Genomic DNA, 15,460 nt, shown 5'->3' with positions numbered 1-15,460 from the left:
ATGTCCGGGTTATTTTACTAAATTCATTGCCCTCTAGTTAATATCTATGCTGCCACAATTGACATGGCTTCATTTTTGTAATGAAATAGCATTCCATGTGTACATACACGTATATGTCTCACATGCTTTTAATCCTCTGCTAAGGGTAATCTGGGCTGGTCTTGTGTTCGTCATTGAGAATACTACTGTAAGAAGCACAGAGGTGCAGGTATCTTCCGCCTCCCTTGGATAACAGCGTCATCTGTCTCAGATTCCAGCGGGGCTGTTGGATACTATGATAGTTTGATTTCTAGTTTCCCACAAAGGCCGTGATAGCTCATATCCCCTCAGCTGTGCACGAGTTCCCTTCCCTCCATATCTCAATAGCATTGGCTATTCTTTTGTCTGACAATGGCCATTGCTGGGGGTGAAACAACATCTCATGGAGCTTTGACTTGGGTTTCCCTAATATATATATATATATATACATATGTAAATAAATATATATAAGCACACATATATAAATAAATATATAAACACACACACACACGTGTGTGTGTGTGTGTTGACTGTCTCTCTTTGGTTCTACAGCCCATTTTTTAGTTACATTGCTTTTGTGGTGTTCAGCTTTCTGGGCTCCTATGTATGCTGGATGTGGCCCCGCTGGAAGAACAGCTGACGGGCACTCCTCACTCCCCAGGCTGTCTGTCAACTATGTTGGTTGTCGCCTTGGCTTTATAGACATCTCTTTATCTGAGAGAGTCCCACATGTCTGTTTTTTCCAGTCTGAGCTTTTGGAGTCCCGCCGAAGCCAGCCATTGCTTTTGCTGACTAGTGTCTCGAGGCTTTTCCTGTCTTCTCGCTGTCATGGTTCCAGGCTAACCCTCAGGACTTCATCCATTTTCAGATGACTTAAGCAGGGGAGGGAAGCGGGACCTTTTGTATATGCATAACCAACTATGGCAGCAGCTTGTCAAAGACACTATCTTCTCTCCATCGTATATTCTCGGCACCTTTGTCAAAACTCAGGTGGCTGTTTGATCATAGATTAATTTCTGGGCTCTCTGTTCTCTTCCATGGCCTTTGTGTTGGGTTTTCAGCTAACATCATGCTGTTAGAATCACTATAGCTTTCCAGCTAGTGAGTTAGCCAGTTCCTGTACCCATCTATCCTAGTCTCACAGGCCAGGAGAGCTTGAGATGCATTGTGTAGTCCAGGGGGGCCTCAAACTCACAGCCCCCCACCTCAGCTTCCCCAGGGGCGACCCTGCAAGTGTATACACGGCCAGCTCTGGAGTGTGACCTGCAAGTGTATACACCACTAGCTCTGGAGTGTGATTTGGAGTGAGGCATTTTCTTCAAGATTGCTTTGATTACTCTAGAACTAACACAATTTAGTGTTCATTTGTTTGCTTCTTCCCTCTCTATGTCTGCCAAAAGGGCCTCCCTCGCATCCATTGACTTGTGACTCACTGCATAGCCCAGGCTGACCTTGAATTTGTGGCATTCCTTCCTTCTGCTCCAACTTTGCGAGGGCTGGTGTTACAGGTGTGAGCTATCACCCCTGGCTGGCACAGGGCTGCTTTCTTAGTTCTGTTCCAGAACGTTCATTATTGTGGTATGAAGATGGCACTAGGTTTGTGCACTGATTATTTTGTCTTGTCACTTTATTGGATTTGTTTGTGAGCTCTAACAGCTTTTTTAAAATTGATTTTTTAGTTCAACACACGTGACGTGCTTCATCTGACGGCAGTTAGGTTTCCCTCCACATAAAATCACACCATCTGCATGCGCCTAATTTAACTGTCCTCTCTCCCTTGCCCAGTTGCTCCTGCAAAGATGTCAGTGGCATGGGCAATTAGGTAAGGAAGAAACAGACCCAATTTACGTAGTCATTTACCTATTCATTCATTCCCAGGATGTTTTCTGAGCCCGCTCTGGGCGCTGAGTGCTGGTCCAGGCCCGAGATAAGCAGAACACAATAGACATGGTCCCCACTCCATAGAGTTTCTACTCTAGACTGAAGGTGCAGGCAATGAACAAAGGGAGACCACGTGTTCTTCTTTTGGGGGATCACTTATGTACCCTGGGGAGTGGTCCTGACCCCACCCCCAGGGAGTGGTCAGGACCTGGCCTGCTGGGATTTGAAGTCCAGACCAGGCCTGGGGGGCTGGGATAGATGCAAGGGACTGGGGCGTACACTCCCAACCTAACAGTATGTGTATATATGTCTATGTGTGTGTGTGTGTGTGTGTGTGTGTGCGTGTGTGCACAGTACACATACAATGTGGGTGTGCACGTAGGTGGGGATCCAAGGTTGGCATCAGATGTCTTCCTCAATCACTTCATGTTATTTTTGGAGACAGTCTCTCAGTGAACCTGGAGCTCACTGATTTGACTAAATCGGTTAGTGTAGGGGCCCGCCCTACAAGCAAGGTGATTGGCTGGGGCTTCCCCTACAGGTTAGCCAGTAAACTCTAGGGGTCCTATTGTCTCTACCTCCCCAGATCTGGGATTACATCATTGCGGGCACCACTAAGGGCATTTTACATGGGCACTGGGGATCCAATTCAGTCATGCTGAATTAAGGAGCCATCCCCCAGTGCCTCGGCCAGCAGCTTTATTAAGAGCCTGCTTTGCTTCACATAGATATTGCGATACTTTTGCATTGCCCTAGCTAGTGGAAGACTGACCAGTGTTTTGTATGTCTTTCTTTTTATTAGGGAAAATTATAAAACGTGCAGGTCTGTCATTAAGTGTATATTAATTCATTAATATATTAATTCATAATATATTATTATATAATAATATTATTATATATACTATACTATTATATTATCATATTATATATTATACTATTATTATATAATAATTCTCATTGCCACTAAGTACATTCTCTCTGTGGTGTAGCCACTACCGCTATCCAGCTCTGGAATTTTCCACCACCTCAAGCTAGAATTCTATAGCCATTAAGCAATTAGTTTCCCCTGATTCCCCCACCTTCCAGCCCCAGTGCTCCAGTCTCCACAATCATTGCGAATTTGTCTATTCCAGATCATTCCTAGACATGGACTCTTACAATATTTGTCCTTTTATGGAGGCTGACATTGCTTAGCATGAGGATAAATTCCTTCACATTGTCGCATTTGATGGAGCTGACTCCTTCCCATGGCTGACTAGGCCCACGGTGTATATGAGCCACTCTGTGTCTCTGTTCATATGCGGATCATGGGCTGGTTAATGCCAGCATCAGCTGGGTTGTCCACTTCAGGGATATTTCCAAAAACCTGGAACCCTGAGTGTACCTAGGATGGTCCAGAGGCCCCTTAGTGGCCAGACACGGGTGCTGAGCTTGCAGGTGATAAACCTCAGCTGTCCTCTTAGCCTAGGGCGAGCCTCTTCTTCCCATGCTGACCACACCTAGGATCTGGTGTCCTTCCTGCCCTTCCACAGCCATGGTGTTAACTGGGGTCTCCAAGGAGCCTATCTCACCATTGGCTTTTAAGCATCAAGTTATAGCTGGAAGTGAGGCCTAGCTTTGAAATTCTACAGAATTTTAAGTGGCTCAGGATGGGGGAACCATGCTGGTGGCCTGCGGCAGCGCATACCAAATGGCTTCCAGTCTCTGTGATAGAAACCCCACAGAGGGGTTATGCATACTTCCCACAGTCCCTTCTTAGCCTCAGTCTGAGCTCCTACCACCATTTGCTTATTAACAGCCCTTCCCCCACCTCTCCCCTATGAGAAGACGCTGTGCTACATAAGCTACCCTGTGCTTGAGGGAGAAGGCCTAGCCATAATGTGTGCTACCCTTCTGCCCACCCCGGCCCACCAGGAGGAGGGGTTTCCATTGTTCCTCACTGAAACCAGTGTGGCTGCTGGGGTCTTAGTTAATAAGAGTATATAATTCTTTGGTACTCTTCCAGTGTCCAGCCTGTCCCTCAGCTGGTCTGAGTGGCCGCAGGAGAGCTTGGCTAAGCCCATTCTTAGGTAACCTGCCTCCTCGCTCATCACTAGGAAATGAATGAAGCCTGATGTTCCCTGTTCTCTCTTCCAGCCAGAAGAGGAGATTCTGGTCCCCGCCTCAGTCAGTCTCTTGGAGCTATGGGGCTACTCATGACCATTTTTCTTTTTCAGAACGGTTAATTTGGAAAACCCGGTGCTGCAGCAGGTGCTAGAGAGGAGGAACGAGGTCCTGTGTGTGCTGACGCAGAAGATTGTGACCACGCAGAAGTGCATAATATCTGAGCATGTGCAGACGGAGGAGAAGTGCGGAGGCATGGTGGGGATCCAGACCAAGATTGTGCAGGTGCTGTGTCCCAGCTTGGGGACCTTTCCTGGAGTCGCCCTCAGCTAGAACTTGTCCTGCAGGGAGTTAAAAATGGGATTCAAGCTGGCTCTAGTAAACAAGACCTCCCTGACTCAGGCAGCTGAGCTCTTTCAGGCATCTGGCCTCAGTTACCGTGGGACCCAGGACCTGAGGGGGTTTTGAGCCTCGGTCCTTCCAAGAAAGTTATGAAGTAGCAAGGAAAATAATTATATGATTGGGGGTCACCAACATGAGGAAGGGTCACAGCATTGGGAAAGCTGAGAACCACTGCTCCAGTGGCTAGCTGGGTCTGGACCAGGCATGGCCCCTTATGGAGGAAGAGTGCTTCTGTCAAGGAACTTGTTTAGCCAGGCACTAGGTGGGCCAGGAACAAGAGGATCTGTCTGTCTATCATTTACTGTTTCTTCCAGATCCCAAGCTGACCCTAGAGCTGGTTCATTAGCCCTGAACTTCCTACAGCTGACTTCAGGGCCTCTAATCATTAACAGTTTCCTTCTGGGTAGTGCTGGCTTTTTCTAGAAGACTGTATTTGGCAGGGGCTGGCAGACATGTAGTCTAAGGCTAGGTCTGGGGCTGCTGGGTAGGCAGGTGAGCAGCTGGACCGTAGAGGGGGAAAGGCCTGAAAGAGGTAGCTTCAGCTGGCCCTGCTGATACTTCTGCCTATGGTCACCACCTTCTGAAGCTCTGGTCCTGAGAGTTGGTAGCCCAACTGCTGCTGCTGCTTCTTTTGGTTGTGAGCCTAGCCTTTAACGGCTGAGCCATCTCTCCAGCCCTGCTGCTTCTTTTGAAGCAAATCCTCATGCCAGGGGCAGATGGCTAAGCTGGGTTGTCTGTTTCCAGTGACTGGCCAACAAATAGATCTCTGGCTTCCTGTTCCTGGGTGTACTGCAGGAAGGGTTCATTCCTGCCTGATACTCGAGTTCTGCCCATCCATCTTCCTCCTATCTCAGGGTTTTTCTTCCAGCCTCTCCTACGTCTCTGCAATGTCTGTCTATGCACAGAGCATTATCCATAGATGTGTGAACAGCTCAATGAGCATTTCTAGCCCAGCTTTATCCTGTTGGGATTTTTTCTGGGATTTTAAAATAGTTTCTCAAAGCCCAAGAAGGGAACTGGAAACTGATCTTACTTACCTGCAGTCATATATCCCTTAGCTATCCTCTGAGTTACACACCACAAGGTAATTGGTTGGTGGTGATGTCACACCACGGAGTAACTTACATAACTTACACAGGCCTAGATGTCTGCGGGGGTTCATGGTGGACCTGAGGGATGCAGTGAACCTAAGATGCATGCGGTTGCTGCCAGCCTAACTCAGCACACAGTTTATAGTTTCCTTCCTCCCTCCCTCTCTTCTTTCCATTTTCCTTCCTTCCTTAAGGAATATACTCTTCAAATACTGTAAAATGGTTAAAGATCTAGTCTAGTGTACATGAGCCAGTAGCGTAGTCATTTATCCTTACCGTGTGTTCCGTGCTGACAGTGACTATAGGTGCCCAGGGGAGCTGTTACCAGCATCGCCATAGACATGAGTGATGTGCTCTACAGTGGTGTTACAGTGCTCACGACGGCACTAGGAGACAGAGACTTTTTGGTTCCATTAATCACCTTAGTGTGGGACCACAGTGGTATAGCAATTGGTATGTTGTCAAAACGTGTCCTGTGTCATGGCTTCCAACGCCATGGTGAGGCATCGTACCCACAGCACCAGGTACCAGTGCTGGCTGTCTCCTTCTCTTTCCTTAACTCTGTGGCTATTTCCCCAGAATTCTTAGAAGGCTGAGCCTAGGGGTGACAGGAAGAAGCCAAGAGTCTTCTTGAGTATATAAGGGGTGCATGGTTTTGCCCACAGGTGTCAGCGATGGAGGATGGGACTGTCATCAAGGACTCCAGTGTGGTGCTGGAGATCCCTGCCGCCACCACCATTGCCTGTGGCGTCATCGAGCTGTATGTGAAACAGGATGGCCAGTTTGGTGAGTCCTCATGAGGTATATGCCCTGGTAGCAAGAGAGAAGGGGCAGGTAGCAGAGGTCTGTGAGAGTGTCATAGGATCTGGGGGTCACTGGGGAGTTGGCTGCATGCACCTCCCGCTCCTCAGGCGTCACTGCGGCTGTGGGAGGAACATGGGCTCTGGAGCCGGCCATATCACCTGTGAAGCTGTTGAGTCTTCCCCAGGTTAAGGCCCCATGGAGGTATGTTTCAGTTGCCATGACAAAGCACCATGCCTGAACAGCTCTCAGAAGAAAGGGTTTTTGTCTGGGCTTACAGGTCGAGAGGGATGGAAGGCCATCACGCTGGGGAAGCAGCAGACACGACAGCAGGAACAGGATGCTGAGGGCTTGCATCCTTTACTGCAAGCATGAAGCAGAGGGAGCTGGAAGTGGTGTGAGCCCCTAAACTCACATCCCACTCCCAGCGAGCGACACACTTCCTCCAAGGCCACAGCCCTCAAACCTCCCCAAACAGTGCCACCTACTGAGGACTAAATGCTCAAGTGCCCAGGATTGTAGAGGACATTTCTCAATTAAAACTCCACAGGTCACCAGGCGGTGGTGGCACACGCCTTTAATCCCAGCACTCGGGAGGCAGAGGCAGGCGGAGCTCTGTGAGTTCGAGACCAGCCTGGTCTACAAGAGCTAGTTCCAAGACAGGAACCAAAAAGCTACAGAGAAACCCTTTCTCGAAAAAAAAAAAAAAAAAAAAAAAAAAAACTCCATAGGCCACCTACCCAGAAGGGAATGAGCGTCCCTGGTGGCCCTGGGTGGAGCTAAGCTAGTCGAGGTCTGGGAAGTACCCAAGATGGTGGTAACTCAGCAACCACCCTGACTTCTCTGTTAACATCATCCTCACTAGGGCTCCATGCTCCCTCCCAACACGGAGCCCATCCTGCAATCTGACCTTGCTCTGGCATCACGTGTCATTGTTATTGGTAGAAGAAAATGAGGGCTGTCTTTTCTTAGAACGTTCTGCTTACTCTAGATCAGTGCTTCTCAACCTGGGGGTTGCGACCCCTTTGAGGGTTGAAGGGGCCTTTCTCAGGAGTTGCCTAAAACCATTGGAAAATACAGATATTTACATTACAACTCACAACAGTAGCCAGCTTCCAGTTATGAAGTAGCAGGGAAAATAATGTTATGGTTGCGGCCACCACAACATGAGGAACTGAATTAAAGGGTCATGGCATGAGGAAGGCTGAGAACCACTGTGCTAGATGCTCAAGGCCCCTTCCCTCTTCCCAGCGAGACTGCTACCTGACGGCTTTGTTGGGAGCAAGAATGGGGAAAATGTAACATCATCAAAGGCTATTAACTTTTCTGGGTAGGATAGTGATATTATGGTTTTATCTGTTGGAAGGTTCTTCTAAAATGTCCCAGTTGAATTGTCTGCCTGTGGTTTGCTTCCAAAATGGCATAGGGGAGCGTGTGTGCTGGGGGTAGAGGTAAAGGCATCAGTCACAACAGTCAGTGCGACAGTTGCTGAGTCTGGCGGATGAGCAGCTATGGTCATTGTAACTGTACATGCTTGTTAAGTGTGACCTCTGACCTCGAGAACAGACTACGCAGTGCCTGTCTGCCGTTCTCCTGCCTGTCTTTGGTGAAGTGGGTAAGGGGAGTAGAAGGCCTCTGGAGACCACGTGACATGCTGCCCTGCTCTGCTGCGCAGGTGGGAAGCAGATCACTACTAACATCACCTAACTCGTGTACATTCGAGGGTCTGAACAGGCATGGGACTAAACACTGCCCCCCCCCCCCTTCCCGCACACTGGCTTGCTCATCCAGCCAAAGAGAAGCCTGTGCTTTGGGGAGTGGAAATGACTGGCCTGAGGTGACAGAGAGAAAGTGGCAGTTTTAAGAAACCAAGACTGTTAGGTAAGGGAAGCTCACTGCATCTAGGTCACAACATTTAAAAAAAAAAAAGTTGAGTAGTCTCATGTAGCCCATCCCGGCTTTGGACTGGCTATGCTGCCGAGGATGGCTTTGAACTAACTCCTTATCCCCCCTGCCTCCACCTCCGAATATGGGATCACAGACTTATGCTACCACCCTCAGATGCCCCCCAACACCCACGCACTACTTCTTTCATTTTCTCCTCCTTTTCTTTTCCTCCCTCCCACTTCTTTCCCTTTTTTTTTCTACTTTCTCCTTCTTACCCCCATCCCTGCTCTGCTTGTTTGCACTCAAACACCTGAAGGTGACCCGATTGTTCCCAGTACCAGCATGTGATTAGCCGTGTTGGTGTGCACTTGTACGGTCCAATCGGATGTGAATGGTTGCTCTGGGGGCTTCGTAGGTAGATTTGACTGATAGATCACTGTGTTACTTTCCCATTTTCTTGAGGCTGTTGGGAAACACTGTAAGTATCTAAGAGTACAATACTATGATAGCATATCCACAGTGATTACCCCAACCACACTGATTTACCCAGCCAGTGCGTCACATAATTGGTGTGTGTGTGTGCTTGCATGCTTGCATTTAGGTTATATTAGTTTTAGTTGGGACCTTTGTAAATGATCACATTTATTTATTTGTATTTCTGCATTATGTGAATGTGTGTATGCATGCCATGGCCTGCCTGTGGAGGTCAGAGGGCAACCTGAAGGAGTCAGTTTTCTCCTTCCACCATTTGGGTCCTGGGCACACAACTCAGGTTGTCAGGCTTGTTGGCAGTCACCTTTACCCACGGAGCCACCCTGCTGCTACACATTTATCATTTTCGATAAGAACGTCTGATAACGTCACAGGCTGTTTTGCAATCTGCACTGCTCTGTTAACCACAGCCAAGTCTGCTTCCTCTACCCAGTGGAGGCTGTGCTCCCTGTCTGCTCAGCCCGTCCCTTTCTCAGTCTCAGGGAAGCACTGCTCTGCTTGCCTTCTGGAAGAGCAGCATCCTTTAGACTTGGCGTGAGCGAGGGAACACGCTGTTTACCTTTCTGTGTCTGACTCAGGTTCCCCCTACACTGTTTCCCAGGTTTGTCCATGTTGTCCTACACGATAGAATTTTGTTGATTCAATGGCTAAGTCATACTCCTTTCTGTAAATGTGCCGTGTTCTGTCCGTCTGTTGCTGAGCACATAGGTTAATTTGAAGTCAGATAACAATGCGGCATCACTGCTGATGCTGTGAACGTCTTGGTTTATTTTGTTGTTGTTGCTTTTGCTTTTAGATTATTTTATGTGTATGAGTATTTGACCTACATGAATGTATATTCACCATATGTATGCCTGGAGGAGGTCCCAGAACCCCTGGTACTAGAGTTAGGGACCATCGTGTGAATACTGGGAATCAAACCCTGGTTCTCTGGAAGTGCAGCCAGTGCTCCTGACTGCTGGGCTGCAGCCCTTTTATTTCTCATTCCCCGGACTCCCATCTCCACTCTTTTAACCCTAGCATTCATTTTAACCCACACATTTGTTCCCATGGTAACAACATTACTAATGCTTGTTACAATTCTGGATATTTGATGACAGCCCTTCTGTCATAGCTGGAACTTTGGGTCATTTAGGCAGCGTGTTTCTATTTCCTCTACTTCATAGGCCCTGACTATCACTATTTTCCTCTGCTTCATGAGTTTCACTGTTCTAGAGTCTACATATGAATGCAATCTCACAGCGTTTGTCTTCTTGTGTCTGGGGATTAACGCTCTTCAGATCTCTGCATGGGTCTCCTTTTCGTGGATGAGTACTAGTCCATTGTGTGCACGTAACTGCAATTGTTTTTATCAACTCAGTTCTAGTACATTTTAGTTTTTTATTTAGCTACTGTGAATGTGGTCATTTCTCTAAGGTCCTTGAACACGTGGCTCATGTGAGGGGATGGCTATGAACTCTGGGAGGATCCTTGGTGGCTAGAGACCAGGCAAGAAGTTCTTTCCTGTCAAGCTGCCTATAGCTCATTTGGGGTGGCCTGTTTTTCCCAGGGGCTTCTCTTTTCGTGCTTTCTGATTTCTGCTGTCCCCCTTAATCCCCATCACTGTCTTTGGCTCATTTCCTATGCCCTGGCCTTGGAGGCAGCGCCACACCTTTGCATGTTGTGACTGGGTCCACAACGACTTCAAAACTGCTTTTCCCCTTTGCTACCCTTCTGCATTTCCTATCACTCCACATGGAATGTTCTGATGTAGTCTCATCAACAGACCTGTGGGAACTGGAAGGAGATGCCTGCCCACACTTCCTGCCTCAGGCAGGGTTACTGTGGATGGCTTCCCTAGCTGTCCTATAGGAGCATGTCCTATAGGAGATGCCTGTCCATGCTTCTTGCCTGTGGGAGCTGAAAGGAAATGCCCATTCAAGCTTCCTGCCTATGGCAACGTTACCCTGGATAACCACCCTGGTCATCTTGTAAGTCACTGTGAACCCTCCTCCACCCTTGTGTTCTCAGCTGCCATGAAACCCCCCCTTAAACACCTCTCACAGGTCTAATCAGAGGCACCATCCATCACTGTGGAGCTGGGTTTGCTCTTGGGCAGCAGCCATGTGCTCATTCTGCAGTGTAAATCCTCCAGCTATCTGATGCCCCCAGCAGTGACACTGTCCTCACCCTGCCTTCCAGTCCCACGCTTCTGTCTGGGGCTGTGGTGGGACTGAAGCAACTCCCTTCTCCTCACCCAGCATGTCCGATGTCTTCTTCTGCCTTGCAGTGTAGTTAGTAGTGAGGATTTGAAACCAAAATCGGAGTGTTCCATTCACCTGCTCAAACACTATTTGCGGTGCCTCTGTTCCCAGCATGAACTTTGCCACACAAGTATCCCCAGCTTGATCTCTTATCACCTACACCACTGTCTGGTCTCCCCAAAGTTAATCCTTGTCTGGAAACACCTTGCCACTCCTGAGCCCTGGGCCCCAGTGCTCTTCTTGTCTAGGGTATCTAGATCCTGGCCCAAAGAACTTCTGCTGGAAGGTGACTGATTGGGTTCTGCTTTAGCCAGGAGCCCTTCTCTGGTTCTCCTTCGCCGTGATGTCACTAGGATGTGGAACCCAAAGGAGTTTACAGTGAAGGGGTGTGAATGTGGTGGAGAACAGATGCTCAGGTTTTCAGACCCTTCTCTGAAGTGGTGGCACACCCTCCAGGAGATGCAAGGTCCCTCCTCATCTCAGAGAACAAGGACACAGAAGGAGCCTTTGGGTACTCCTAAGCTTGCTGTCGTGCAGACGGGGCTATTTTGTCTGCCACGCGATGCTTCATCAGACCTAGTGTGAAAATCCTCAGGAGAGCAGACATGGTAGCATATGTCTGTGATCCCAGCACTTGGGAGGCTGAGGCAGGAGGATCTGGGGTTAGAGGTCAGGCTGGGCTATATAGCAAACCTCTTTACTAGTTCTTTTTCTGTTGCTGTGACAAACACGGTGGCCAAAGACAACTTGAGGAAGTGTCCTTTGGCTTCCAGTCCCAGGTAAAGAAGAGTCTGTCATGGAGGGGCAGAGGCTGAGATCACACTGGATGATCACAGCTCAAGGCTGTAACTCTCAGAGCCCACCCCGATGACACTTTCTACAGCAAGGCTGCACCTCTCAAACGATACCACCAACTGGGGACCAAATGCACAAACGATGAGCCTACGGGAGATACTTCTCATTCAACCCAGACTGCCTCAAAAAGTAGATGCAAAGAAACAAAAGCCTTTCCATAGTCTTTTAGCACAGCCTGAGCTATGGAAAGGTGATGGGATGTGGGTGAGCTGTGCTGACCCGTGTCTGGTTTGGGCTTTTCTCCCCACTACAGAATTCTGTCTCCTCCAAGGGAAGCATGGTGGCTTTGAACATGAGAAGAAAGTTGACTCTGTCTACTTGGACCCCTTGGCCTACAGAGAATTTGCATTCCTGGACATGCCGGATGGGGGTCAAGGAACCTCTCCCCAGGATGGGCCACTACACATTTTAAAACAAGGTATGGCTCGCAGCATAGTTATGGACAGATAGAGAAGTGGACCCTCTCTCCCTAGAGGTGATGTTATCTTCAAGATCCCCTTGGATCTTAAGGAGTGCCAGTTCTTGGTTACTGTTTTGAAAAATGAAGAGAGACCCTAGGTGGGTCAGTGTGGGAGGCCAAAGAGTGTGCTGTCCTGGTGCCTGGCAGTTTTCTTCCCCTGGACCACAGAACCTGACTACTGAGAATGGCAGTAATGAGCAGAGTTGGAGACCCCAGGGTCTCTGTCACTTCTGCCACATCCTGGGCTTCAGTGCATGGCAGCTGCTCTTTGTCAGCATGGTGAATGCCACGGAAGTGCCTCACCCACATGGCAGAGGGGCCATACCCCTGAACTGGCCATAACAATTCTCTTTGCTCCACACAGCTTGTTGCTTCAGAATTGGTTTGCTTTGCTGAGTGCAGGAGAGCAATGTGCAGTAGGGGACTGGGTGAGGAAAAGGAGAAACGAGATGAGGTCAGAGCTCAGAAGCCAGGCCTGGCTCAGAATATGTTCTGCCTTGCATAGCAAGAAACGAGCTTCCTCCCTGGGGCTTCAGTGAATCCCTAACCAGAGGATGCTGTTCCTGTCATAAAATGTCAGTGTTGGAGGACAGGGTGATGGAGACCTGGGTTTAAGGTAGATCTTTCCTGGGACAAGAGTTGACTAAACATGAGGTGTCTATTTATAAGATGTAGTTGTGACTGAGCTGGAGTTGCCCTGCAGAAGCGGGTGAGGCAGGAACTCCCTTCCTCCACTCCAGGCTGAGCTGTCCATCCTATTGGCTGAGTACCCTAGGAACCTGGGGATGGTGGCAGGTGTAGGTGGCCCTCTGGCCTGGTATTTGAGCCCTCAGATTCTAGGTTAACCAGGACAGCCCTTCTTTTTAGGCAGGGTCTGAAGAAGACTGACTTGTGTTCCAGGGGAGAGTTTGAAGATGTGGCTCAGGAGTTCTTTGTCAATTGCTTCCTAGATGTCCACCAGCAAGGCCATGCATTTCTGTATCAGCTTGCGGCCCTCAGTAGGAAAGCACCATCCCAGCCCATCTTTTTTGGCTTAATTCACTAGGAACTTTTGACTGTCCTCAGGAAAGAGGACTATAGGGCAGAGGCTCCCAGGCCTCCTGTGGAGGGTGTAAGCGGCATAGCAGAGTGCACTCTGTGCTCATCTTGAGCAGGAGTGGAAGGCACGGGGAGGGAAGTGGAAGCCATGTTTGCCATGCATGTTGAGTGCTGACCCTTTCACCGTGCACTGAAAAGGAAGCATGCCAAGCAGCAGTGCATCTCTTGACAGTGCCAGGAAGGACATGTTTGGGGACCAGTGTGGCTCATGCTCAGTGATTCAGTCTTGAGGATGTATTCCTATAGCTACCACGCCAAAGAAGAGCATAAGTGGCTTCCAGGAACTACCTGGTCAAGCTTAGCACTGCATGGGCAGAGACAGGTGAGGCCTGGGGTATCACAGTGGGCTTCCTTGTCTCCGTTTTCTTTCTTGTAGCTTCCCGGATTCTTGAGAGCCACCCAGGGTACTACTGTTTATCTCTGAGCCCCACAGCTGACTCTGAACCTGGAGTCCTTTGGAAGGACTGAGAGGCAGGTTGGGAGCTAGGCCTGACCCTGCATCTGCTCTGCTTCCACAGCAGCTGCACACCTGGAGAGAAGCTTCCATCCCTTTGCAGAGTTACCTGCCCAGCAGCAGATGGCGCTGTTCTGCCTCCTGCAGACAGTCTTGTTTGACGAGGAACTCCTCAAGGCTCTGGAGCAAGTGGTGAGGCAGCAGGAGGTGGGGGAGAAGGGGTAGGGGTGAGAGGCGGGGAAGGGTGTTGAGTTTGGGTCTGTACCTGGTTGCTCTTAGAATGTGCACAGGCTAGACTCCTTAGGATGGCTTTAGGATGATTTGAAATTAAGTTTCACCATATAAACTTGTAGCTGACATCAGACAGAAAGGAATAAGTGACTTTCTTAGAGCTATAACACATGACCACAGGCGTGGGGCTTTAAAATATCAGACATTACTCTCTTCCAGACCTGGAGGGCAGAGTCCAGAATTGACAGTGGCAGCAGGCCCATACCCCTCTGAAAGATCCCGGGAAGAATCCTTGTTCCCTGCAGTTTCTGGTGGCTCCTGTCATTCTTCGGCTTGTAGCTGCTCCATTCTTACTCTGTCCTGTCCTCCCTTGTTTGTTGGGGTCTCCTCTAGACACAACACTTATTAAGGATCCCCATTACTAGGTACAGGGTGCTCTTGCTTTGAGACTCTCACCTTATTGATGCCTGCAAAGACTCATTCCAAACAGGCCCCATTCTGAGACTGCAGGGGGACACTCATTCAGCTCACAGGGAAGAGGCTGTGTGGTAGAGCTGTCAGCCGGCGGTCCCATTTAGAACAGATAAGTAGGTATTTATTGCTGTTTTGCAACAGCCAGATTTTGAGGGAGATGCCAGCTGCTTACCCTCTATGAGCTCAGATTTTTTTGTTCTTAATGAGGCTGAAGCTTTGAAAATTTTCTTTTCATTGTGATGTTTTTCGTCCTTCTTCTTTTCCTATACTGCTCAAATGATTTAGATGTCCAGAGAGCCACTCATATATTATCTTTCCTCTTGATCTGACACTGTATTGGAGAGCTTGGTAACCAAGGGGCAGAATTGCAGTTGTCCAAACAGTCCAGTTTGCCTTCAGGAAGGACATAAATGTTCCAGTCCCATGACTTTTACTCCATAAAATAGCTCCTTCCTAGGGGAAAATGTCAGGCTGGTCCCTTGTGGAAAGAGTCGCATCTGCCCTGTCCGATGCTGGCAAAGCATCAGCTTGCTGGTGGGTGTCGAGTACAGCTAGCTCAGGGGTCAGAACAGGCTCATGGGCAGTGTGCCATCCCACTCCAGAGCAGCCCTGTGAGGAGGGACAAAGTTGCCAAGGCAGGCTGGGGACACTCTAGGTCTAGAGGTGTTTCTAGTGTGAGATCCAGGAAGGAATGCTGCTTTTATGTCCCATTCATCAGTTTGGTATGTAGCCGCTTGTCCCTGGTGTCTGGTAAAACTCCATAGCCTGTCTTGGTCTGAAAGGTTCTTTCTGCCCAACATTTCCTACATGACTCTTTTCCTTTCCTTGGGGAAGGATAGCACTTGGGCAAGGCTCACCTTAGTGTGTCCTTAGGAGGAAATTTAGGCCCATGGATAGCATCAAAGTATAGGAAAGGGCCCAGTGCTTGCTTTACCTGGAGGTGGTGAAGTGCATGGGGTATTGGGAAGGT

At 48.9% G+C, this 15,460-nt stretch overlaps 1 protein-coding gene across 1 annotated transcript in view; it reads left to right on the top strand.

The window, feature by feature from the left end:
* Positions 1–15,460, top strand: part of Gsdme (gasdermin E) — a 49,948-nt gene that overhangs the window by 22,376 nt on the left and 12,112 nt on the right. The window contains 4 exon segments of the mRNA XM_050155535.1: positions 4,116–4,287; positions 6,161–6,281; positions 12,027–12,191; positions 13,850–13,977. Of these exon segments, the coding sequence (XP_050011492.1) occupies positions 4,116–4,287; positions 6,161–6,281; positions 12,027–12,191; positions 13,850–13,977 (586 nt within the window).

The sequence above is a fragment of the Alexandromys fortis genome, unplaced genomic scaffold (genome assembly GCF_014885135.2).
Source record: "Alexandromys fortis isolate MF-2015 unplaced genomic scaffold, M_Fortis_MF-2015_v1.1 scaffold_93, whole genome shotgun sequence".
Taxonomy (NCBI): domain Eukaryota; kingdom Metazoa; phylum Chordata; class Mammalia; order Rodentia; family Cricetidae; genus Alexandromys; species Alexandromys fortis.
The sequence above is the reverse complement of the archived record's forward strand: the minus strand, read 5'-3'. Positions and strand labels throughout refer to the sequence as shown.